At 39.5% G+C, this 17,009-nt stretch overlaps 1 protein-coding gene across 13 annotated transcripts in view; it reads left to right on the top strand.

Moving 5' to 3' along the window:
• Positions 1–17,009, top strand: part of ATP2B2 (ATPase plasma membrane Ca2+ transporting 2) — a 432,794-nt gene that overhangs the window by 384,002 nt on the left and 31,783 nt on the right. For all 13 annotated transcript variants that reach the window (XR_005827588.1, XR_005827589.1, XM_040592327.1 and 10 more), the window contains 3 exons: positions 7,250–7,356; positions 8,113–8,304; positions 16,724–16,937. Coding sequence is in view for 11 of the 13 variants with exons in the window: in XM_040592327.1 (XP_040448261.1) it covers positions 7,250–7,356; positions 8,113–8,304; positions 16,724–16,937 (513 nt within the window). In the remaining 2 variants the exon portion in view is untranslated. The remainder of the gene's footprint in view (positions 1–7,249; positions 7,357–8,112; positions 8,305–16,723; positions 16,938–17,009) is intronic.

The raw sequence follows: 17,009 nt of genomic DNA, 5'->3' as shown, positions 1-17,009 counted from the left end.
TACCTTTGTGTGTGTGTAATTAATGCCAAAGTTGCTGAAGTATGCTCGGCGCATCATCTGCGTTGTAAAAATTGTACTGTTACAAATATATCTGAGATGCTAATTGAGCATCTATGCAGAATGCAAGGCGGTTTTGCAAGTGACCGAGTCTCTTGTGTTTGTCTTCTACCTGAGCCATCACATGGAAAATAATAGGAAACTGGTTGGCAGGAATAACAGAAATATCAATAAGATGTCTGGCAAGTAGATGTAGGCAATCTCACATTTGCCTTTTGACTTTTAATTCAACTGGAATCAGGCCCTAGTTTGGAAGAGAAAATACGTGTTTGCTGGTCAGAAAGAAATCATTGTTGAGAAATAGGTTGTTCTTCATATATACAAGAGGGTGGCTAGATTTCATAGTCTTTGCCTATACCTCTTTATGAAGAAAACGAGGATAATCTAATTTAGAGTAAATCAAGTCATTCAAGTGCATCTGTTCTCCCACAGTTATTTTAAAATAGTATTATTCCAAGATAAAAAATTTTTGATGTTACAATAGCAGTTATTCCATGTAACTAGGAGCTGCCCTCTTTAGCATTACATGAACAGAGATATGTATTTCAAACCAATTCTGTTTTCCTGTAGGCTCACTAATTGTATGATTTGCATTGGCTTCCTTTAGATTTCTGGCTGTATTTTTAGCATATGTTTTTGTCCTATAAAAACCGCACCAGACAAATTATATTCTTGTGCCACATTGTCTGCAGATGGAATGCTCCTACGAAAGAGGGATTTAGTCGCAGTTTTCTTCATAAAGCCTTTTTCTTCTCTGTAGCTCATGCTTCTTGTTGCCTTGAAATGTCCTGTTGACTCTGAAACTCACTCTTAAAAGACAGCTGATGAGATCAGAAACTTTCTGATCAGGAATACCATCATTGCTGACAGTGATGAGAAGGGGGCCAGCACAGGCAGAAGCCCTGGTAGCGGGTGACTGTGTGTGCTGGCTGCCCGACGGGGAGAGAACTGGGTTATTGTGGTAAGGCCCTAGACAGACTCTAGAGACCCTTCTTAGCAATTCTTGGAGGTGCTAAAGTCTGGGAGGGGATCCAGCTGATCAGTTACATTTCTTCAGCTGGTTGTCTGCTTAAATAATAATCCACATGTAGGCAGGAAATCCTTTTTGTATGGCAAGGTTTTATCGATACGACTTCATAAATGTCTGATTACAAAGGCTTTTGAACATTGCGTAATTTAAATAAATGCCTAAATGACTTTAGAGCAGAAGTTCCATTATGAATTTGAAGATTGGATCAGTTGGATCCTATGGGATTGGGACGAGGTTATGTGATGAGCTGTGGAAGTGTGGACCATGCAGGAGAACTCAGATGTCTTGTAAGGCAGCTGGAGTCATACTGTGTCACTCACCCACTCCAGCCGCTCTTTAGTCCCGTGAGCTCTGAACCGGGGTGCACACACCTCAGGGACAGTTCACTGGGATGCAGGCAGAAGATATTTTTTACCATTATTAAAAAGAAGAATATTCTTTAAATAGTTTATTTCAGCTCTATTTCATCCCTTTATTTATATATTTATATAAAATATACAAGATATATAAATATATACTATATATATATAATGTATATAATATATTAGTACAGTAGTACATATGTATAATTTATAAATAGTGTACGTATTTTGGGGGTGTTGCTCAAAAAGATTTTACCAGTAGGCGTTCATGATTGAGAAGGTTTGGAGACTATTGGTTTTGACAACATTATTAGCTCTGTAGCTCAGTATTAAAATTAGCTGAAGTCTCCTCACTTCCCTGGTATATATAAAATACTGTCTTATAGCTCTGAGAGGATGACTTGCACAGCCTAATAGTTTACTTGTTTCAGAAACACACAACAATTTGTGTTTCATTAAGCAGATTAAGTAAGTCCCTTGGGAGTACTCGTTTGAATCATTCAGGATTTTCCGTTAAGAGGAAAATGAAACCTTTGCCAGGGAAAATGAAATCAGTAAAGAGCTGAAGAAAAATAAGCAACAAATTATTGTTTTATAGCACAGGCACTTTGACAATTCAAAAGATATTTACTACTACTGAATGCTGTATGCAACTAATACAATTAATTTTTTATCGATGTGACGGGGTCAAATGATAGAGCAATTAAGTATCTAACAAAGTTCAAGAACAAGTCTGTGGAAAATTATGATGGAATTTTTTGGCTGGTAATGCTCCACGGGCCATTAAAAATTACAAGAAACTATTTAAGTGTTCACTAGTTTTGGGCCTCTTGTTAAAATGTTATGTTTTTCTCAGACACTTGAGGGATAAAGAGGATTTTCTCTTCTTTGATGTGTTCTATCTGCTCTAGGGTAAAAACACACATCACAAAATAAACTTTTTTTATGTTTAATTTTTAATGACATACAGCTGCTGGAGGGAATATTTTTTTCTCCTTAACATAGCACAATCCCACCCAGCAAAAGAATCATCTTTATTTTGCATTTTTGTTTTTACTACTGCTAAGGGACTAGAGAAAGGCATGGTTCAGCATTTCAGGCTGGGCAGACAGTTTCTGTCAAATATTTATGGCTTTGAAGTAGAGGTAAATTGAAAAAAAAATGTCAAAATGGTTTATCATCATGAAGTGCTTTAGTGAAAAATGTTAGATATCTCAATCCAACTGAAATACCATTTTTAAATGGATTTTCTGACATCCATTGGTACTATTCAAGATTTTTTTACCCTATTTCTAAATAGAACAAGTAAAAATGCATATCATATTGTTTTTTAAAATGTTTTTGGAAGCAAATGTTTAGTACTGATGGGGAACATCATCTTATCAGAAGGCATAAAGAAGACCAAATAAATATGCAGTTTATCAGTTAAAGAAGCTGTGCTTTCCAATATGTTTAAATTAGGCTGAAATTATTTTTCTGTGATATTAAAATCTATTCTCATGTAAGGGTGATTTATTGACAAGCAGGAAAGGAACTTTAAAGAAGAAAATATTTTTAATAATTACCCTCGATTACTAAAATATTTCAAATATTATTGCATGGGATGGTATTACATTCATGACCTCATTAATGTGGCCATGCTATGATTTAATTACTAAAATATTGCAAATATTATTGCATGGGATGGTATTGTATTCATGACCTCATTAACACAGACATGCTATGAGACTAGATAGAATAATAAAAATATAGAAAAGTGCATTAATTAAAATTCTGAGATTACATGTCAGCATGTTGCAAATTGCAGGTGGTTTTGATTTTCATTTGAGAGAAAATTTTAATGTATTTTTTCTTCAAATACATCTGAAGAAATATTCAGAATGATAACCTGTGCCACAGTGTAAGAAGTCAGCCTCAGCCAGGCCTCCGCTGGAGCGCGGAGCAGGAGAGCGGCAGGGAGGCAGCAGGAGGCATCCCGCGTGTGAGCGCGCGGCCGCCTGCGCTGTGAGCACTCACTCAGCACCCACCTGAGGGCAGGGCTCTGTAGCCTGCGTTCAGTGGAACCTGGTGGGAGGCACTGGTGCCTTCAGGGCTCCCCTTCAGCCTGGCAGTCTTGGAACATAACACGGTGGTGGCACGCGCTCAGCGCGGGGATCGGTGGGCTTCAGCCGTGCCCTGCCCTTGTGGCCTCAGGACCTTGTGGAGCGCCCTTCCCCTGACAGTCACCTCTGCTGTCCCCAGCGCTACCTGTAACACTTTCACATGAGCCTTTACAGCTCTGTTCCTGCAGATACGTCAGCGTGTAGCTAAAGTGAATTTACATTTTCTCTTTCAGACAGACTTTCTAAATTCCTGTTAAATTAGCAGGGAGCTTCAGAAAGTTTGGAACTATTAAAAACTAATCTGAAGGGAACATGCCTAGGAAGATACGTTACTGCATCTGTCTGTGTTTAGCTTGTCAAAGAGATGTAAGTAGGTGTAAGCATAGGGGCTGATCAGCTTCACTGCCTCAGGAGCACCAGAACCGGTGTGCATCTCTGCAATGCTCAACTGTAGCTCAGTTTTTCCTGCCTGTTTTGAGTTTAGCAGTTGAGACAGAAAGAGATCTAGAAACCAGGTGAACCAGGAACTCTCTTTCTCCCAGCACCGATGGTTCCTTCCTGATGTGACTCTAAGGGTGACAACGCAAGGAGGAATTGTTTCGATATTAAAGCGGCGTTTGTTCTGCAATAAAGGGAGAACCCGAGGCTATATGTCATGGTTTTGATCTGAGCCACGGGTACAGATAGCTCCTTGTAGAAGAACTGGAAGACACATTGTTGGTTAATATTCTTTCCTGATTATCCTGAGTGGATTTGGTGTAATGCTTGCTTAATGTTAGAAGGGAGGAATGTGGGAGATACAGGATATATTTCACTTCCAGCTGCGTACGCAGTGCTGGTACCTTTTCCAGCAGGCTTGTGCATGTCGTGCCCCCTGGATAGCTGTACACGGTTGTTTTAAACACCAGCTCTTCCCTCATCAGGCACAAGCTGCTTGCTCTGAAAACTTGCTCCGTAGGCGAGCAGCCTGACTGCTCCCCGCATTCCTGCGGCGCTGCTATGTGGGACACATATGCTGGCGTGTTGGGCTCAAGGTGTGTTCCCGTGGCTGTTGGATAAAATTATTGTTGTCTGAGGAAAGTCACAGTCAAAAAGCGTAAGATGAGGGAACAGACCCATGAAACAGCAAAGGCTGTTCTGAGAGGGAGCTTGGCGGAACTTCAGGAATTCCCCTGCTGTACTTGCAGACCTGCTAAACACTGTATGTAAGCGTGTTCAGCTGGAGTAAAGCAGTTGATTTTGGAGGTGTTACCTGGCTGTTAGACATGACTGATTAATACTGAAGCTTCTTTTTAGCTGTTTTGGGTGGGTGGAAAGGCCAGTGAATGTTAAAGAAATGGGCATTCTCTCTGCTGGCCATCTGCCAGGTCATGCCCTCCCATTTTTCACTGAGCACGGAGGCAGTGGCTGTCGGCAGCGTAGGACAGCAGAGGGAGGAGAACCCTTCCCAGGCAGCCCTCTTCTGCTTCGCCTCTGACACTGCAAAATCTATACAGACCTACTACTTGAAAACTCTTGAGGTGACGCTTTATCACAACTATCAACAGAATGATGTAAAAGAGAAAAAAAAAGTAAAAGTGAATGTGGTTAGGAAGGAGGTGAGCGCTGGAAAGAAGACAAGCACTCAGGAAGGCGAGGAAGGGGAGGAGGGACAGGTTAAAGAGTGCACGCAGAAGTCAGGAAGCATAAGAATAGCTATGATAAATCCTCTGAATCCCAAATAATCACTACTGCTCCATTTTAGAAATTTATCTGATGCACAAATGAAAATTCCGCAAAGATCTTCTCGCTTCCTATGGCTAGCACTGCGTTCTGCCCGCACGGTGTTGTGCCACGCATTGACGGCACGACATTTCTGACGACACCAGCAGCGGTCACTGCGGTGAAGGCCGTGGCTGAGATGCTGATGATAACCGAGTTATTTTATCTGTCTTTTTCCGTGACTGCTGATGATGCAGTTCTGTGCTCTGGAGGGTGTTGGGCTTATCGTGGCTGCATAATTTGCTTTTAGTGATAAAAATGACACTAAACCTTGTAAATGAACGCTAAACCTTGCAGATTCTGTAGCTGCTGCCAGCAATTGGCTGGTGCAAGACAGTTGGTGGTATAGTCATCGACATTAGAGCACTTTATACATCTGTGTTAGGAGGTCATTTGTTAAAGCCTCTTCAGCTTGATTTGGGTTGCGCTGCCATTTGGAATCCAGTTGTGAGAGGATGCTGTCTACCTGTTTGGAGCAGTTAATATCATGATGTGTCAGAGATTTTAATAAATTTTTTCAGAGGCTTAAACAATTAATTTAACATCAAAGGATGTGTTAATAACAGGAAGGGAAGACCGGGATAAATGCCTTTAAAGGTAGTGGCTGAAGATGTTCCTGTTTTATTTAGAAATACCGAAGGCAAATCACTCCAACAAATTGAAAGCTCTAATTATAAGAGCTTATCAGAGTAATGTGCCATTTATTGGAGTTCATACTGGCAATAGAAAGTGAATAGGTTTTTTTCTGATTTTCATAAGAATGAAAAATACGGGACACTAACTGCTTCCACACTGCATTGCAATCTTCTGGGTGCCTGATAAGCCTGAACCTTGCCAGGAGGCAGCTATTGCTCTGTAATCTGCAATTTCCTATTTCTGGTTAGTTATCTGATATATGAGTTATTTATTTTCCAGACTAGAGTGAAAGCTTTTTGCACTGGGTAGGTTTTGATAATTGTTTCTAGACGTTATGACTGTGCAAAATGTGTTAGTAAAATAAATGTTGCGATTTTTTGGCCCCAGAGTTATTCATACGAAAAGGTGTTCTTGTGTCTTACACAACGACCCTGTATTCTGGACTCGTACTCAAATGGAGACTGACATGGGAATAAAAACATGAGTGGTGAATGGTCCCCATCCTATTAAAACACGGCTTCTTCTGTAACCTTAGAAAAAGTCTTTATTCTTTTCTGTATTTTGCCCATCTGCATAAGTGGAAAATAATTCCCTGGAGGCCAATTGGTGAAACTTGATTCACTAAGTGAAAAGTGCTTTATTTTCTCAAATGATCTCAAAAATGAAAGTAGAAATTATTTTATTATGTCTATTTTTTACAATGTTTTGCTGCAGAATGTAAAGAATTATTTTATATCTTCTTAATCATTGTTTGGCAGAATTGAACATGGCTGTTAAAATGCTAATCTGGCTCCAGCTAAATAAAATTCATCAATGGCATTTGTTATCCTTAGGTTAAACTGACTGCCAGAAGGCATCCCAGTAAAGCAGATAGTACGCTTCGGTCCCAGTTTAGGAGAGCTTTAAGCATAAACTTAAGACTTTGGCAAATCCTTTCCATTGCTATTTAATCAGAGAGCTGGGCTGAAATGGGTTTACTGTGACACATAATTTTAAGCAGTAATTCTCCAAAAGTACATAATGAGCTGATCTCATTCCCTTTGAAGTCTGTGCAAGTTTTGTTGATGTTTTGGTGATGCAGGATCAGAACTTTCCATGTAAATTCTAGTAGTGTGTAGTGGTGTTGACACTGCCTTCATCGTTATTTTCCTTAAAAATCAACTCTGTTAAGCTCTGTAAGACTTGTGTGATATTACGTAGTTTATATTACACAGACCCTGCTGTTTTTTAGAGGGACATTTTATCCTGCTATATTATTTTTGATATATGTATTTGTACACACACATACGCATTTTTTGCAGGTATCATTGACAGCACACAGGTGGAACAGAGGCAGGTTGTAGCTGTGACTGGTGATGGGACGAACGATGGACCAGCACTTAAAAAAGCTGATGTTGGCTTTGCAATGGTATAATCTTGAGCATATTTATTGATGTTTGTGTCATTATAAATTTGCTGTAAGAAGTTTTTCATTCATTAAGTCTTGACAGAGTTGTTTAGTTATTACTTGTCAGTGAAGCATTATATGGGAGAGGGTAAGTTATTTTGCTTCAGAATCCTTTCATTTACTCTGTTAGATTCACTGACATTGCTTGCTGTGATACTTTTTCAGTATTTTGTTGAAGGTAATTATTTGCTATATGGAGAATCCCGTGCCAATACAGAAAAAATAACTCTGAGTTCTTCACAAAAGTGGAGTACAACAGTACTATGTTTGGTAAAATCCATCACTAATTGTAAAAATGTCTTCCTAACATATTCTGACTCTCAAGACATTATTATAGTAGACTATATATTAAGATACATAATTCTCATTTTTGTTAGCAATTCTGTTCATGTGTATTAATAAAATATCATCAATGACAAAAATAACTCAGAAGATCAGTAGTCATTAAGCTGATAATTTAAAACACTCAGAACTATCATCGCAGGAATTCCACTACTCTCTGTCAATTCCCTTTTCTGCGTCCTTATTCACTTTCAAAGCCAGGCCACATTAGCTAACTTCCTAGCAAATGTAAAATACAGGATATACTCAGCAGTCACTGTTACGGTGCTGGGAAGTCCCTGGGTGGCTGTGGGCTTTGAATGAGTATGAAGATTTGTATTCCAAGTGTCTCTGTACTTTCTAATTGGTAATTTTATTCGCAACGAATTTTTGCAGGGTATTGCTGGTACGGATGTTGCAAAGGAAGCCTCAGATATCATCCTAACAGATGACAATTTCAGTAGCATTGTGAAGGCTGTGATGTGGGGCCGTAACGTCTATGACAGTATCTCCAAGTTCCTGCAGTTCCAGCTCACTGTTAACATTGTGGCTGTGATCGTGGCTTTCACTGGAGCATGCATTACCCAGGTAAGGTTAGCTGCAGGTGTCGCTTCAAGTATGGGCCAAACCCTGCCACGCTACATTTTCTGCAAAGTAACGGTGGCTTACATTTGATTCTTACTTCATGCAACAGAAAGTACGCTTTCTGAAATTCTTCTAAGCACTATGAGTGTATTTAGGATCAAGCTGCTAAGTGTTAAATAGCTGTTGACATAAGGAGGTGTACTAATCCATCTTCTTCTGGAAGTAAATTGCTTTTAGGAGCTGCTAGTTTTTATGCTGCCTCCATACAACTCCCTGTTTTTTGTTACATGTTTTTGTCCTGACTGAGCCTGTGATGATAGGACAGAAAATGTCAGGGACTGGGAGGAGGAAGAGGTTATGTGACTTTGCCTTTTCCTCTCAGAATATTTCATTATTGAATATATATGTCTTGATGGATTATGGAATGGGATTATTATTTTCAGGAGAGCACTACAGAAGTAATCCCAGCAGGGGAGCTTTTTGACTGATGAAATTATTTTGTTGCTTTCAGGCAGTTCCTTTTCATTTCAGATGCAAATGACAAACCGATTCAATGACACGTACCATTGGACTTTGATCTCTTTCTCCCTGTGCATTAATCCCTCATTGTAATCCTGGTGTACACGGAACATATCAGGGACTTTTACAAAAAGCGTATGTGAAAGCAATCCACGTTTTTTTCCCTTCAAATTACTGCTTTTTGATTAATAGCGGTTTCTTTTACATAGAAAGAAAAAAGGATGTATTTAGTACAGCACGAGGCTTTTGTCCTTCATTAGAAAACAGCGAAAGATGCAGGGTTTAGTGCTTTCACTCCCTAAGATAAGGGCTATTTCAGGTGCAGCAGGCAGGAGCTGTTACAGAATGCCTCCTTTGATGGAGACACATTGTGGGAAAGCTGATGCTTCCCTCAGTTGTGCATCATACAGATGCACATACCTGTCTCAGCAGGTAAATTTCACCTCATGCACACCTGAGCAAAATAATGAATAAGTCATTAGCTCTGCTCCAGGGTAAACTTACATTGTAATCATGGAAGTGATAGCTGAAACCAGAAACCCAGGTAGCTTTACAAAACCGTGAGGTCAAACTTCTCCTAAGCCTTGACTGACATTTAGAGGGCTTTTTAGCGCTGCATGTGCGGTGTCTGCAAGCTCCCGGCTTCTTCTCGCTCCACGTCAGAGCCGGGGTCGGCAGAGGTGTCAGCACAGAGCTCCTCCGCGCTGAGCAGGCGCCAGGCTGGTGCCCGGGCTGGGATCCGCAGAGCAGCCAGAAACGGCTGGGTTTGAAGCAAGCAGGAGTGATCTTAATAAATGAAATCACCATTTTATTCTGTGCAAGGGAAGCCCTGAAACCTCAATTCACTTGTTTTCCAAGCAGTCTAAATGGTGAGCTGCTAAGTGCTAGTCCCCTGCCACGCTGCCCCCCGGTCTGGGTGATGCCCGCGGTGGCCAGCGAGCCTGTGCCGTGGGACAGCGGCAGTGCTGCTGCGGCAGAAGTCAGGTCACTTTTCCTTTTCCCGTGGGAAATATATCCAAGCATATTGAGAAAATTTTTAGCCATCAAGTAATCGTTGCTGGTAACAGAGGGTATGTGAAAAAGGACTAAAACTCTGGAAGGTTAGTCCTTGTGGATTTTTATCAGGAAAAAAGTGCTAACAGCAACACGGCCAGCATACCGTCGTCGGAGCTGAGGCGAGTGCTTCCTTTTAAGACCCTGTTTTATAGACTTTCAGTCACTGCCTACTAGCATTTATTTAAAGTGATTTTTTTTGGTTAATGTCCCGCATTTTTCCAGTTGCTTCATGAAAACGTGAAGGGAAATATATTCTGTCTGTTAACTAAAGAATTTCTACTTTATTCTTGAAGAGGTAAAACATTACTGAATTAGTGCAGACTATTTTGCATGTGTAGGGCATAATCAGTTCAAGGGTATTCTCCTCTTTAATTCCGGAGCTTTCTTCATCCTTTGAATGATTCCGTTGGCTTCAAGAAGGATTTGGACCTGGCCCAGTGCATGTATACTGCCCCAGTGGTCTGTGAGACCCATCGGTGAGCCTGTCAAGTCTGTTGTCCCTGTTTACAGGTTTTAACGTACACCTCCTAGAATTCCTGTATTTCTGTCCAAATAGATTCTTAAGCAATGTGTTCATTCGGCAATAAAAGTGCAAATCTTGAGGAGAGATCTGAAAGGAGCTAAAATTGAAATTGTAGCAGAAAGGCAGCAGTTATTTCCACCGTAGTTCTGTTGACACTCGACGGCCTGACTGCTGATAATCTCAAGTAGCTCTCAGGTCTGTCTCATTAAGAAGGATCTTGCCTTGTGAACAAACATTGTTAAGCTTTGACTCAAAAGATTCTAGCTGGTGAGAGGGCATTATGCTTGTTTGGCTCATAAGCTTTACTAAAAAAATTACACTTGGGAACATACTGTACCCTCTGGTTGCTATGAAAATAGCTTTAGCACAAAATGCATGAGTATACCAAAAAAAAATTTTAAAAATCTTGTGTACAACAGGCTAGGTGCACACACATAGACCTAAGTCTGAAAAATTGTATGCAGGGCTGAAACGTTTAAGTTCTTAACAAAAAAAATGAAGCTAAAATCTATAGTTTCCCAATGGCAATACAGCTTTCTGCGACCTTCAAAATGCACGCAAAGAAGGTCCATGTTGGACTGAATTTTACTTTGCTTTTAGGTAGTCACTTTGACTTTCTTTGACACAGAGAATATAATTTTAGTCCACAATTACTGTTCAGGTTAATGTGTATTACACGGGCTATATATTTGGTGATTTTTCATCAAATCTAGAATGAGAAAAAAATCCATGTAGGTAGTAACATTTCTTCTGGGCTTCTTGATGTCACCTCTCAAAACATCTGTCCTGCAATTCAGAACCAGCATACTGGGATGCTTTGAATGTGAAGCTTCTTTTACTTTTACCTACTCTTTTTGGTGTTTCTACTGTTTGTGCTTAAAGGAAGTATAAAGATAATAACATCTTTGTTTTGTCTTTTTTTTTTCTTTTTTTTAACACTTGGGTTGTGCTTTGTAGCTAAATAGACTTGATTTTATTCGGTCTTGATCCTGCAATTGCATTGGTGGACGTGTAAATATGTGTATGTGGTTGTATTGCTGCAGGACTCCTAATGAAACCACAGCAACTCTGTATTAATGAAAGGGTCCAACTGTGTGAGTACTATTATGAGTAAAATTGGGCCTCCAAGAAGCACCCAGAGAATGCATTGCCAAGTAGGAGCTGATTTGTTTTGTCCAGAGCACCTTAGAGTGCCATGGAGAAGCTTGAGAAAAATACTAGGTAGAACCTGTAACCATCAGTGATCGTTTTAAGGTTCTGCTGCTTTTTTTTTTTTTTTTTTTTTTCTCAAATACATAAATAAAATTGGTGTCCTTGCCAATTCCACCTCAGGGAACTACTGTTTAGTTTAATTCTGTTAAATGTTAAGCAGATACTGTTTTATTATTTACATACTCAATGCCTGCTTTAGCAAGATGCTGCTGTTAGAGAGGATATCTACCATAGCTGCTATTTCTGTTTCGTCCTGGTTTGCTGTTTCAGTACACATTTATCTACATGTACAGAGTGTATGTGACCCTATGTGCTACTCCAGTGTTATTGTACGAGGATTATAATGAAGCAGCAGTGGGCTGTTAAAGAAGTACTTACGCAGACTGAAAGGGACCAGTGCAAATGGTTGTTTGCATCTCCATCGTGGGTCCCAGCACGAAGCCACGTTAAGGTGACAGCAAGCATTCCGAGCCGCGTAGGGGTTACAGATACAGTGTCACCCCTTGGCAAGCTTAGTGTAGCTGCTGCCAAAACCGAGCTGCCCCTTGCAGGGATCTAACTTACCTTGGGCCCTGTTTCAGTTTACAACAGCTCAATGTAAAAGCCAGGAGTTCGCAATTTTCGACTAATACTGAACTCCTGTGTTGTGATTCTACAGCAGATATAAAGCACTCAGATCTAGGTCACACAAGAAAACCAAGCTTAAAGAAGTTTCTGATTAAAACCTGAATCGAGGTCACTCAATCTGTAGCTGCATAGGTGTGTCCTCTTTGATATATTTTATTTAGAAGAAAATATTCATTTTTCGCTCATTCAAAGGGATGGAGCAAAGCAACCTACTGTTTCTAAGTCTTACAGGTTAGCTACAGGAGGGAAGAGAGGAAGATGAGCTTTAATTCTTGACTTGTTGGTTCATTTCGTGCCGGGTGTGCCCGGAACACCCGCACTGAGATCACAGCCAGTATTTGGGCTGGTCCCGTGTCAGCGCGGTTTGTGTGGCACAACGAAGCTGAGCTGTGTTAATTCACTTTATCTTTCAATTAATCTAATTCATTTACCTCTTGCTTCCTTCTCTCTGTGTTGCCCAATGCAACTTTTAAAATGATCAAGATGTGGTTATCGTGACCAGTTTGAATAGAACCGTCCTTTCTGTTTAGCAGCTCTTACCCCAGCTTAAGATATAAACTCTTATATTCTGACTTCATTCTTGGAATAACGTTTTTGCAGAGCCCTTGATTGACTCAGTGAGGGTTCTTCTTTGGAGAGCTGCCTACAGTTGTGAATTTTGTACTTCAAATGAGCCATTGCTCCACATCTCTAAGTATCATATAGAGAGGTCTATATGTGCCTCACAAAGCCAGAAGGTTCACCCTCTTTTCTGTCCCCAGCACAGTACCGAGAAAATATTAGGTCATTATGTTTGGAGCTGTTAAAAATAATCTGGGTATGTACAAAATAAAGATTTTAAAAGGCAGTTCAGTCAAATGGGATAGTTTTTTACTGGAACTACAAAGCTAGCAGGTTTATCTCCGTGCCAGATTTTGTCTGTGTCTCCAACTGCTGAGGCAATGTAACTATTCAAAAAGGTTGCATTAAAGAAAGAGAAGACGAAGGCTGTGTTTTAACATTGTACATTCAAATTATTATTATTATTCTCATTCTTTGAGAAAGACTTAATGTTTTAGCAGACATTAGGAACTGAAAACAGTGACTCTATAGGACATTATGTTTGGAAAATTAAATGTTAATTAAAAAGCACTGTAGCAATGAACTACCGCATGAATCACTTATTGTTTTTCCAGATCTTGTTCAAAAACTGAGGATGATCTATACTTACATGTATAAGGCAGTAATTTACATGGCTATAATGTTTTACTGCAGAGTTGTATTTGCCAAATCCTAAAATAATAGCATTGGCAAATTTGAAAAAGCTATCATGTAAAATCAAAGTATGTACTGTTTAGCTTTGTTTTGGGAGGGCTGAGAGGCATGGAAATAGAATTGAAGGTGCCACTTCCATACAATTAGTAGAGGGTGTAATCTAGTAGCAGAAGCAAGGGCTGACTTTTTTTGCATTAATGTGTATAAATTTAACCTACCACAAGATCTCATTTTTATGAATCCATGCATGCGTTCTGTGACAAGTGGGAGTAAAGATGTATGGGTGAAAATACCTTTTTATTCCTTTACAGCTTGTCATGTAAATCAAAAGTAACAAGCTCTAAAATTTGTGAGGCTCTGCATGTCACAAAAGATTTGTAGTTTATTTCCAGCCTTTGGCGATATGTACTTTTAAGTGTTTCCAAGATGAAGTGTAACATCACTTGATTTAAGGGACATTTTCCTTTTACCTCTAGGCCAACGTTAACCTATTTCAAGGTCAAGTGGAATGGAATTTGACAAATAAGTGGTGATTTTGGGTGGTTTGCAATTTGAACAGCTTTCATCCCCAAAGTTTTCAGAAAGTGACTTAAGAATTATTAGCTAGTCGGTTAGTGGCTAAAATGCAGTGAAAAGAATGTTGTATTTGCATCCCACTTGCATAAGTGACTAGAACCTGTAATGAAAGACTAAGCTCCTTAGCCAATATGTATTTTCCTCAGTTTCCACCAACTAATCAGAAATCAGATAGAGTTGCAGTGGAAATTTCATTCCACTGCCTGCCCAGACTAATGTGTATTTAATGTTTTGGCTTCAGCTTAGAATGAGCTTTCACACTTGACTGAACGGCGCAGCGCTGCCAATAATAGATAATTATTAGGGGTACCATAGCCACCCAAGGTGATTGGCAGTGTGAAATGGTGAGAACGTGTTGTTGCCAAAACTGATGACTGCCAATTACAGTTGTGTGACTTAGAAACTGAAATAATCTGACTCCGTTATGCTAGGTATATGTCAGGCTCTGATAGACGCCTGAATATTTGACTCTACTTATTAAGTGTAACAGACAAATTCCATTTTATTGACATAGAAGTCAGTGTATGAAGTGGAAATTCAGCTATAGTAACATCTCAGAGTAGAGAATGTTTCTCGAGAAAACTTACTAGACAGGTAAAAATAGGAGAAGGAGAATTCTTCAGTAGAAAACATGTTTTCCTTTTTCTTTATATGTTGTGTCCAAGTCCAGGGTCTCTGAGCCCTAGCAAAAAACTGCTTTTAGTGCAAGTGCCCTCTGTGTTTGAGCCATTAGTAGTGGTAAATATAAATGAGGAATGAAGTTTGTCCTGACTGCTTTTTGTTGTTTAGCTGCCTCTAAAAATAAAATGTTTCCTATTTCTGGGGCTCCATATCAAATGAGTGAGCTGAACTCTTCAGATAAGCCCAGTTAATGCAACCCAGAACCAACAAATCAAGAATTAAAGCTCATCTTCCTCCCTTCCCTCCTGTAGCTAACCTGTAAGACTTAGAAACAGTAGGTTGCTTTTCTTCATCCCTTTGAATAAGCCAAAAATGAATATTTTTTAAAAATAAAATATATCAAAGGTTGTGTAAATGCACGGGTGTTAAAAATACGTTTTCAAGAGTGAATAATATTTGATCTCAGAGGACAGTTGGAATACAAACCAGATCCACAAGAGACCAAACTCCTTACCCTTGTTCTCCCTATGTCCTTGGGCTGCTGAATGGATATTGGCCCTCATTATTTGATAATATTTCATTAAAAATGAGCATTTAACCCTTGGAAGAAAAGGGCAGGGTTCGTAAGGGTTTTTTCATTGGCTTTGATTTGGCTTGTATGCTGTTCCATAAGTTCTTCGCTTCTGCATGGAGCTGCTGCAGAGCCGCGGCAATGTAAGGCATAAAAATAACGCTTTGACCTTCCAACTTTTGCACTGTAGATCAACTCACTTCCATTATAAAATGTGTCATACTGATACCTGATTACTTTTGAGATTTTATTTTCCTAATAAAACCTGTCTATTTGGAACAAGAAGCAGACCTCACCGATACTGCCCATTTTGTTTTCAGTCTGAAGGCGTAGGAGGCTGTTAGGCACAAACAAGGAACTTAACCTACATCATTTTTCCTGATATGAATCCTTGAAGCAATTGCATCTCTCTATCATTACAGCTGCCCCAATGAATTAGAAATCAAAACTTTGTAATAGCCATCTGGAGTTCTCCTGAGATTTGTGGTAGTTTGTTTTATTTATTTACTTTTGTTTTGTTGGTTTGTTTGGGGGGGTCTTTGTTTGGGGTTTTTTGGTTGGTTTTTTTTTTGGTTTTGTTTTTGGTTTTTTTTTAATGTGATCTAAAGTCCTCTGTAATATGACCATAGACTCATTCTTGAATTCAGTGGGGAAAGAGCTCCTTCTAGTGGGGGGCGATCTGCTGTGGAAAGCAAATGCTTCATCCTGACAAGTGGTAATGTGGGTTTTTTTCTTTCCAGTTCCACTTTTTCAAATATGCTATCCTGATAACCAGTAAAATAATAAAATTTTCTTATTTTTGCACATTTGATATAGTTAAATGAGTTTCAGAATGTTTTTTTAAATTCAGGCATCAGGCATCTTTTTTGTCACTGTTGTTTTTAAAAGGTCTTTATTTAAGTAAGATACATTCAAATGTCTCGGTAATTGTTTCATACATTTCTAATAATTTCAAGTTGTTTCTGAAAAAACATATAGATAGGTTATAGTAAACATATAGATAACATATAGCAAAAATATAGATAACATATAGGTTATAGTAAAAGGAAACAGTACTTTTTAGGTTGTTTCAATATAATTTTTCTTCCAGGAAAAAACCCTCCTGCTTGTATTATCTAAATCCAGCTGCAAATTTAAGCGTGATGCATGGAGTAACAAAAGGGTCTTGGGAAATGTCTTCTAAAGTGTTAATGTTATGCTTTACCAGAATGGTGTGATTGTAAAGATCAGTTATTTAAATGACTGGAGAGAGATAATTTATCTTGGCTGAGATCACTGTGTTTCCTGTGGTTCTGGTCTTGCATAGGAAACATAGGGAGGCCGGAGCAGGTCAGACCGAGGTGTTTCGGTGTCCTGTCCTCAGCACCGCTTGCAGTCACACGGGAAGAAATAAAGTCACAGTGACTTACCTGACAGTAATACTTTTTCTAGGAAATATTTAACGTCCTAATTTGTCTCCACAGGACTCTCCTCTAAAAGCTGTGCAGATGTTGTGGGTCAACCTGATTATGGACACCTTTGCCTCCCTTGCCTTGGCCACCGAACCTCCGACAGAGGCTCTGTTGCTGAGAAAGCCGTACGGCAGGAACAAACCTCTTATATCCCGCACCATGATGAAGAACATTTTGGGCCACGCTGTTTATCAGCTTACTCTCATATTTACGCTTCTTTTTGTCGGTAAGAAAGTTTGTTAGGCTTGTTGCTTAGTGTAGAAGCATCTAGGTCTTGTAGCCTGACACGTTAAAGTGC

Source organism: Falco naumanni, chromosome 4 (assembly GCF_017639655.2).
Source record: "Falco naumanni isolate bFalNau1 chromosome 4, bFalNau1.pat, whole genome shotgun sequence".
In the NCBI taxonomy this organism is placed as follows: Eukaryota; Metazoa; Chordata; class Aves; order Falconiformes; family Falconidae; genus Falco; species Falco naumanni.
Note: the sequence above shows the minus strand (reverse complement) of the source record. Positions and strands in the feature narration are given on the sequence as shown.